Source organism: Arachis ipaensis, chromosome B02 (genome assembly GCF_000816755.2).
Source record: "Arachis ipaensis cultivar K30076 chromosome B02, Araip1.1, whole genome shotgun sequence".
Classification (NCBI taxonomy): Eukaryota; Viridiplantae; Streptophyta; class Magnoliopsida; order Fabales; family Fabaceae; genus Arachis; species Arachis ipaensis.
In genome coordinates this window covers 37457181-37466865 of record NC_029786.2, presented here as the reverse complement: position 1 = coordinate 37466865, position 9685 = coordinate 37457181, and the positions used below count along the sequence as shown (strand labels likewise).

Here is a 9685-nt window from a genome sequence, read left to right as displayed (position 1 = left end):
ACCTCCTCGGCATCCCTCACATCGCCACCGGCGATCTCGTTAGGGAAGAGCTCGCTTCCTCGGGCCCCTTCTCTTCGGAGGTTTCTCTATATTGCACCTTTTTTTCTTTTCAATTTTTTTTTTTCATTCTCGGAAGGCTTAATTTTTTTTAACGTTTATGATGTTTTGTTGTTGACTTTGAATGAATTTGTATGCACTGTAGCATGATCCATTTCAAGCATATGATTTCATAATGTATCTCTTTCAATTTACAGGGGAAATGAAAAAACTAATGAAACCTTTTGACTTATTTCTCCAGAGTGATTAGCCATTTTACTATAACTCTTCTGGAAATTTTGCCACTGATTTCTTATTTATTTTATTTTTTAAAGAGTTGTTCTTGCAATTCCAAACTATGAGGTGGTTTTGTGAAGCCTCCTACTCAAAGTACCAACAATTCCAATGTTCGAACTGTGTTTGGAACAAATATTTTTGGATTGGATTTGATTTGAAAAGAAGTAAATTGGAAATGCATTAGTGTGTTTGGAATTAATAGTAGTAATTGCTTGGATTTAAAAATTTATATAATGATTTGATTTTATATTTTTATCCTTTATTTTTTACACCATCAATATCAGTAGTCAGATGTCACCCTGGGTCGGTGGCTGGCGCAGTTGACCGGAGGCCTCTAGCACCTCTTCCATACTTATCTATTTCTTATCTATTCCAAACAAAGAATTTGATTTTGTAACCAAATCAATTCCAATTCCATTGTATTCCAGATGCACTCTTAAAAAGTTTCTTTGGGTCTCAGCCCACATCCGCTTTCATATGTCATTTTTTGGGACTGCACTTCTACTAGAAAATTAATGGGTATAAACACCAACAATAACAAAGTTTTGTCCTATTAGGTGAGGTTGGCTACATAAATCAAACGATATCATGCTCTATTATGTATCATGTCTATAGAAAGTCTATTTACATGTAAATTTCATTTGATCATCTCATGGATGGTCTTTTTAGGTCTTCTTCTGCATTTCACTCTTTGTCCATCTTTCATTTCATCCACCCTCTTGGGTGATCTGTTGGTCTTTTTCTCATATGTCCAAACTACTTGAGACGCGATTTTACCATCATTTTCACAATAAGTGCTACTCCAACTCTCTCTCTTATATCTTCGTTTCTTATTCTATCCAATCGCGTATGACTACTTATCCATCTTAACATTTTCATTTCTGTCACACTTAACTTATATTCGTGCTTTCCTTTGACCGCCCAACACTCTGTACCATAAAGTATAGTCGGTCTGGTAGCAGTGTGATAGAATTTATCTTTAAGTTTTAAAAACATTTTTTTGTCGCATATAAAACCAGACGAACTTCGTCATTTTGACCAACCTACTTGTATCTTATAATTTACATTCTATTCAATCTCTCCATTATCCTGTATGACATCCAAGGTATTTAAAATTTTTAACTTTTCGTATGATATTTTCTCCAATCTTCACCTTTTATTAGGATTTTACCTTCGACGGCCGAACTTACATTCCATATATTCCATCTTACTACAGCTTATGCGCAGGTTATGCACTTCTAAATCTTTTTTTCATAAATCAAACTTTTTATTTAAGTCTTTCTTTGACTCTCTCATAAGGATGATATCATCGGCGAAAAGCATGTACCATAGCACAGGCTATTGGATATGTTCTGTGAGTACTTCCAAGACTAATGTGAAAAGATTTGGACTTAAGGATTACCTCTGGTGTAATTCTATACTAATAGGAAATTCCTTTGTCACACTATCTTGAGTTTTCACACTAGTTGTAGGCCCATTATACATATCTTTAATTGCATGAATATATGCAATCCTTACTCTTCTTTTCCAAAACCTTCCATAAGACCTCCCTTGACACCTTATTGTACGCTTTTTCCTGTATACTAAAGTTTGAACCCGGAAGTATCCAACTCCCTAGTTTTCGCACCGATCTATTTTGTATTTTGTTAGCACATGATGTTGATCTTTCTCCTTGTCATAGTATCTACCACCTCTATGGATTTTCTTGTTTGAGTGCCTATGTTCTATGTCCTAAATCTCAACCTTCTGTCGCTCCAAGTTTTACCTTTACCTTTTTCTTTGTGAACTAGCTTATTTATCCTCGTCCGTTCACGAAAACACGGGAACCCTTGTTCATTTAACACTACACGCGGACATCGATGCAGCGATTCTTATTCATTTGGCACTGTACGCGAGTCATACAGCGCGTTACTTCCGGGCAACGATCTAGCTTTAGTGCAATAACGTCTTTGATCCATGTTATGAAAATTCAGCTAATTTTTTATGTTGGCTGTCGAAGGCCTAACACAACCCTCCCCCTTTATCCGGGCTTGGGACTAGCTATGTATCGCAGATGTAGCATAGGCGGAGTTAGAAAATTGAAGGGTATGTGTATCCAAAATAGAACTTTTGCAGGAGCACTGGTTTTTGTTGCATTTTTTATGTGCGTGTCTATATATATGTTAAACAATATGTTTCGGTATTTTCTATTTTCAAGATTTTGTGAAGAAAAAAAAAAGTGTGAAAACAGAATTAAAATTTTATTTTTTCAACAGTATCTTTTTTTTCCCTCCACAAAATTCTGGCTGAAATGAAAAACCCAGCAGTCCTAACTCCTAATGTTCTCCTAATCCATACTAGTGAAGTCTTGATTGGTGATTACTCATAATTTTTATTCTGCCATTTGTATGTGATTAAGGTACTGGATACCTGATTGTTCTCAATCTCTTCTTAATGGTCACTTGACTGAATATTTGTTTCAGAGTTAACTATTGCATAGGTATTACAGGAGTAAATTTCAATTGCTCTATTATGCTGTCTTGTTTGCCTTCAGCTTTGTAATTTTTGGTGTCTTGCAGCTATCGGAAATTGTAAATCGAGGTCAATTGGTGTCAGATGAACTTATCATAAGTTTGTTGTCAAAAAAACTGGCTGCTGGAGAAGCTAATGGCGAGACGGGATTTATTCTAGATGGCTTTCCTCGAACAATAAAGCAAGCAGTGAGTATCTTCACTTCGGTAAAGTGTATTTTAATCTAGGTATTCTCCCCTTTTCCTATTGCAAAATCTGGTTAAATGAACATGGGAAACTAGAATATTGCCATTTGGTATTAGATTTCGGAAAAGAGTGTAATTTGCATTGAGAATTAAATTATAATATGATATTGTGATGTGATGATTTAAGTTACCTTGCATCTTTCATAGTTCCCTTTTCAGCTAGTCAGCTACTACTCTTGGCCCCCTTCTGGCAACTGCTTTACCACTGTTGAAATAAGTATATCAAGGTCTCATTTGATGCGTCTTTATATAAACGTATTTCTATATATCTCATCATCATGTGAGTTATGCTGAACCTAAGCAATCAGTTTCTTTGTCTCTCCTCCTCAAGTTGCTTTACCACTTTTATGTTTTGGAGTCCCAAGTGTTTATGTAATGTGCTTACTTTCACTGTAGCAGTTTATAGAACAAGTGCTCAAGTTTTTTTTATGACTTTTATTTTTTGTGCTGCTCAGGAAATATTGGAAGGGGTGACTGACCTTGACTTGGTAATTAATCTGAAGCTCCGAGAAGATATACTTCTTGAGAAATGCCTTGGTAGGAGAATTTGCAATCAGTGTGGGGGGAATTTCAATATTGCTTCCATCAACATCAAGGCTGAGGATGGGAGCCCTGGAATCATCATGGCCCCTCTTCTTCCTCCGTCAAATTGTTTGTCGAAGCTCATTACCAGATCAGATGACACTGAAGCAGTGGTGAGAGAAAGGCTTCGAATATACAATGAAATGGTATGGTTCTATCGTTGCTATTATTGTTCAGGTGAACTTGCATTATTATTTTGCTTGCAAGATCTTAGGGAGTTGTATAAATGGTTTGCGTTTCTAAGTCTTTTATGAATGAATATTTCCATTTGATTTCTAATTTGTTTTGGATCTTTTGGCATTAACGCTGCAGACTCGGCCTGTCGAGGAATTCTACCGTAGTAGAGGAAAATTATTGGTGTTTGACCTGCCTGGAGGAATTCCGGAGTCTTGGCCAAAGTTGCTGCATGCTCTTAATCTTGATGATTATGAGGACAAACAGTCGGCAGCAGCGTAAATATATCATAATGTACCATAGTAGTGAGTATTTCATTCTTTGCATGCATATACTGTATGCCTGTCAATTTTGAAGGAAAGAGAACCAAATGGGACTTCTCTAGTAGTATTAGTTGTACCGATAATGGTATTGGTAAGTGTTGTAATCTGAACAAATTAATAGTGTTGGGTTTTCATTTATTTTCTTTTTTGTTCCCCGATAAATTTGTTTATATGGGTGTGCTGTTGGGTGCTTTAAATATTACTGGCAAGAATTTGTTAGAGTTGCCACATAGGATAGTTAGTTAGCAATAACGTTCACATTGTTACACCATTACTGGGTTGTGGTAACATAAATGTGAATGAACACATGAAGCAAATTTTCTGAGTTATTCTTCACGTCCTTGAGATTCAGAAAGCAGAGATAATTAACTTCCTTGAAAATTAAAACCTATTTTGTGATGTTATTTGAATATGCACGTTGAAAGTACAATAAATTACTATGACAATTTTCTTTCAATTTGCTTCTTGTTACAAAATGTTTATGTTGTTTTGATGTGTTTGAACTCTAAGAAGTTCTCAATTCTGCTACCAAGGTAGGTAGTCCCGGTGAAATCGTAAGGTTTCTACCTTGTGACTTGTTTGTGACTTAGAGGTTGTGAGTTCAGGTCCTATCAACAGTCTCTCATATCTTGTGGTGGTATGATGATACCTGATGAAGTAAAAGGCTATGGACATGCCTCTTTTGACTGTGCTGTACTGCTGGTTGCAATGTGGATTTCATCTTTCTCACTTTCCTTCAAGCCTTGTTATATCTCCCCCCAGATGGCAAGTTTGCAATCCATGGGTTAAATGTTGTCGTTGTGTTAGGATTAAGTAGTTAGTTGGAGAAGTTAGTTACTATAAATAAAGGGTACAAGGGAATCATGGATTAATTTGGTTTGGTTCATCTTTTTGAGAGTCGTTTCTTGGAGAGGTTGTGTAGCTTTAACTCGTAAACAACCTCTACCTGAAACTACACATTTAAATTGCATTTTTCTCCAATTTATAGGGTTCCTTGCACACTGCAAGGGGTTGCCCAACTATTCTACATTTGTGGTACCTGCTAGGTTTAGAGAGGTGCGGATAACGGCATTCCATATCAGTTGCAACTTTTCTTCATTTGCAGCTGGCCGGGCTGGTTGGCAGCGTATTGCGAGCCAGAAAGTAAAGCAGCTGCAACATAAAACAATGCCCAGTTCCAGCTCTATGCTACAGAATCTGCATACACCATTCATGGAATCATGGTTACTTTGCTATAGTCAGTTCCGGAAAATGTGTTTTTGGCTTGTGTTTTTATTTTCTTCTGTATTCCCTGTTTTCAGGATTTTATGAAAAGAGAAGAGAAAATAATAGAAACAACAAAATCTGGTTTTCTACTATCAAACTTTTAATTTTTTTCTTTTTTTCTTATCTTGAAAACAAAAAATACTGAAAATAAAAATAGGAAGAATGGACAAAATTACACTTGAAAGTTCATACGCTGGACACAAATACACATAAATCATTTAATGAGTCACGCGTGCACAGTAATTATAAACTCCGGCGGACACAATCACCATTCTGGCCATCAGCGTGTGGCGTGGTTAGTTTGAGTAGACACGTGCCCCTATTCACTCCTTGCTGGCATGTTCAGATTGAGTGAACTGGCCATTTAGTGCCAACTCAGAAATTACAATTTATTTTAATGATTAATTAAAATAAACCCTTCGTTCTCTTTTATCTTCAGAAAGAAGATGCTATGTGTTGAAACCCTAACATCTTAACCAATAACTAAGAACATGGACTCACTCCAGGAAAAATCGAGCTCTTTATCCCTAAATTGTGGCAGCGCTGTTGGTGGCGGATCTTCGTTGTTGAGGAACAAGAAGAAGAAGAAGAAGTAGAATCCAGACAGATTGTTTCTGCGATGTCCTCTGTGGGAGGTAGGTTTTGAATTTGCGTTTCTTCTTGTTACTGGCGTTAGATTTTCATCCTTTTGTTTCCTTCTTCACCCATCCTTCGATTGTTGTCTCAAATTTTCAGAGTGCTAAACATTGTTGTGAGTATTTTGTTTGGCTGGACGAAGTAGAAAGAAAAACAAGAAATGTGGGGACAGATGTTGTATATGAAGAAAGGCCATTGAAACAATCATGCTAAAAGATGAATGAGCTTACAAAGTGTGCCACCAAATTGGAAGAAGATGTGCAATTATTACAGAAGACAGTTAATATGATTAGGGGTGAAATAAAGTGTATTAAAAATATGGTTATGGACATTTGTTTGGGTTGGATTTTTAGGCATTATTGATTTTGATGATATATGCTCAGAAGTGAGGATCATGTGTAATTAGTTTCAAAGTTGCATTGAATAAATGGAAGAAAAAAAAGGGTAAAAAACCCAAATAAGTCAAGGAGAGCTCCAAATTACCCAAATCAGCCAAATCAAAAATTCATACCTGAATCCACCAGGACGAATTATTATATAATTCGAATCAATAAGATTCGAATTATACTCTCAAGTAATTCGAAGTGATATAATTCGAATTATCTCCATGCAACATATGAACGTAATTCGAGTTGATATGATTCGAATTATACAGATGCAAAAAATGATGTAATTCGAAACAATACATTTCGAATTAAACTTACCTATTTCGAATTTAGTTAATTCGAATTACTAGGAGAAGTTCACTCTAGAGAGGTTCGAATCTAGTTGATTCGAATTACAAGGGTTTCGGCTATAAAAGGAGTTCGAACCAAGTTCATTCGAATCAGTTTCTCATTCTCCAACCCCACCAAATCCCAGAGAAAAAGACCAACCTTTCGTACGAGTAAGACCAGAGCGGCTTTTTTTGTCGATGGGGGACGATCCGGAAAGGCTTTATTGTTTGGATGGAGTTGCTCATATCGCCGGTGTGATCAACGACGAGGTTAGTGGTTTATGAAAGCGGTTTATGATAACGGTATTTGTTAATGGTTTTTGATAATGGTTTATGTTACTGTTAGGGGTTTAGGATAGTGGTTTAGGATAGTGGTGTAGGCTAGTGGTTTTTTGTTAATGGTTTTTTATAGCGGTTTATTTTAGTGTTAGCGGTTTAAGCAAGCGGTTTAGGCCAGTGGTTTTTGTTAGTGGTATTTGAAATTGTTTTTTGTAAGCGGTTTGTGTTAATTGTTTTGGATAGTGGTTTTAGTGATGGTTAGCGGTTTAGGGGGGTGGTTTGAGTTGGTGGTGTATGGTAGTGGGTTTTGTTAATGGTTTTTTATGGGGGTTTATTTTAGTGTTAGCGGTTTAAGTAAGCGGTTTAGCGGTTAACGGTAGTGGTTTATGATAAATGTGAACATGCATCTGTTTTTGTTAATGGTATTTGCACGTGGTTTGAGTGAGCGGTTTGTGTATAAAATGTTGGTCGTTTGTTTCATATATCTTTTACTCATCACGATTTATTTTCTGGTTCCTTATGAAACATATTGTATATGTTAGTGGGTTGTGCATATGTTCTAATTATGCGGTTTATGTACTGGCCAGCCTCGTCATTGCATATCCAGCGTTAGGCGGCAGCAGGGGATGCGTCTTGATGAGAGGTACGTTCCGTACTTGCAGATGGCCGGATTGTACCATCTTGCGAGACTGAATGACAGATGGTTCCGACTAGACGAGCCCCTAGTCAGCGCATTCGTCGAGAGGTGGCGGCCTGAGACGCACACCTTCCACATGCCGTTCGGAGAGTGCACCATCACTCTTCAGGACGTCGCATACCAGCTGGGGTTGCCAGTGGACGGAGATTACGTTAGTGGTTGCCTGACAGACTTCCACCTTTACATTGAGGGTGGGAGACCTGCTTGGCAGTGGTTCCATGAGTTGCTCGGTGTTTTACCTCCCGAGAACCAGGTGCAGAAATTCGCAGTCAACTGCACCTGGTTTCAGGAGACATTTGCAGAGTGTCCAGACGGGGCTGATGAGGAGACAGTTAGGCGCTTTGTCCGGGCCTATATCATGATGTTATTGGGCACGCAGCTCTTTGCCGACAAGTCCGGCAATCGTATACACATCAGATGGCTACCTTATGTTGCTCGGCTTGAGGAGATGGGTCGCTACAGTTGGGGGTCGGCGGCACTTGCATGGTTGTACAGGTGCATGTGCCGAGTCGCCAACAGACATGTGGTGAAGTTAGCTGGCCCTTTACAGTTACTACAGTCTTGGATATTCTGGAGGTTTCCCACTCTTAGACCATCTGGGTATGATGAGATTAGCTGGCCCCTTGCCTCGAGGTACCGTTTTTGTTTTGTACTATATATTCTTCTTGTATTTATTTTCGATTATGCAACCAATTTTTATGTTTCTCGTACGCAGATGGTCTGGTTACAATCCTGGGATTAGCAACAAGGGACCTCGGGTACAGATGGCTCGCCTGAAGATCGACTTGTTACAGCCTCAGCAGGTAAGTACGCAGAACATATGTGTATCTGAAGTCATTGTTTCAGTTTATATTGTCTAACATAAGTGTACGAACGTTTTTATTTTTATTTTTCCAGTTCATATGGATGCCCTATAGCGCACTCGACGTCATCCAGGTTGTCCATCCGGAGGTCTTGGAGCCTCGACATACGATGTTATGGCGGTGCAGGACGTCCTTGATTTATTTTGCGGTTGTGGAGTGGCATCAGGTTGATAGAGTTTTACTTCAGTTTGGCGGCGTTCAGCCCACACCGTCTCCCGCCTTGAACATCGACTTCTTGATGTCGAAGGACGGGAGAGGAGGTGACCGTTGGTTCCCGGCACATTACGCTGAGTGGCATCTTCACTGGCAGGAGCGTGCGGAGCACATTCTACAGTTTGACATCGTGCCCGACCCCGGTCCGTCACATGATTTCTTGACATGGTGGTATCAGCACGGAAAGAGGTTTTTGTCGCCGGAGATGTTATTGGGGGATCCGAGAGGTATTCCTATTCCAGATGAGGCGACACAGAGGGGTGCAGGTCTACTTCCAGATATGGACCGGGTCGAGGATGTTCCTGACAGACGTCGTATTGAGCGTAGAGCACGAGTTGGGACACGTCGTTGCCAGCGTGAATGGAACGGGGTGGATCTGGCTATGGATGACGTCGACGACCCAGTTAGGGGTGGGGGGAGAGTTCGTGGTCGTGGAGGCAGGAGGAGGGTGGGTGCTGCTAGAGAGGGTGCCCAGATGCCTGGGGGAGGTGATGTTGCGGGGGTTGATAGGGCCCATCAGGGCGGGCATGAGGGTGGGTCGCGTGGATCTGGTATGAGAGATCCCACGAGTCACACTGATGCTGGGCTTGGTGGTGGAGGTCTTGGAGATTATTTCGTAGGTGTTCCCGGTGATGATCATACCCTTCAGGAGAGTACTCCATGGGTGAGTCCGGGCTCGATGTTTGGAGACTTGCTTGCTAGTGATGGCATTGTGGCCGAGTTTGGTGGACCGCATTTCCTTGATGATATCCGGACCATCATGCAGGAGGATGAGGCTGCAGCCGGACGGGTTCAGACGACAGGGACACAGGCACCCCTGGATGTAGATCTTAACGAGCCTGCCACGG

General features: G+C 39.8%; 2 protein-coding genes across 2 annotated transcripts in view; both read left to right on the top strand.

The window, feature by feature from the left end:
• Positions 1 to 4516, top strand: part of LOC107625250 (adenylate kinase 1, chloroplastic) — a gene marked incomplete in the record, with an annotated part of 5150 nt that extends 634 nt beyond the window's left edge. Inside the window, 4 exon segments of the mRNA XM_016327842.2 lie at positions 13 to 80; positions 2892 to 3032; positions 3545 to 3817; positions 3984 to 4516. Of these exon segments, the coding sequence (XP_016183328.1) occupies positions 13 to 80; positions 2892 to 3032; positions 3545 to 3817; positions 3984 to 4127 (626 nt within the window).
• Positions 7634 to 8641, top strand: LOC107627193 (protein MAIN-LIKE 1-like). The gene is made up of 2 exons (XM_021115791.1): positions 7634 to 8394; positions 8477 to 8641. Exons 1-2 carry the CDS (start codon positions 7691 to 7693, stop codon positions 8619 to 8621), a joined length of 849 nt encoding a protein of 282 aa, XP_020971450.1. The 5' UTR covers positions 7634 to 7690; the 3' UTR covers positions 8622 to 8641.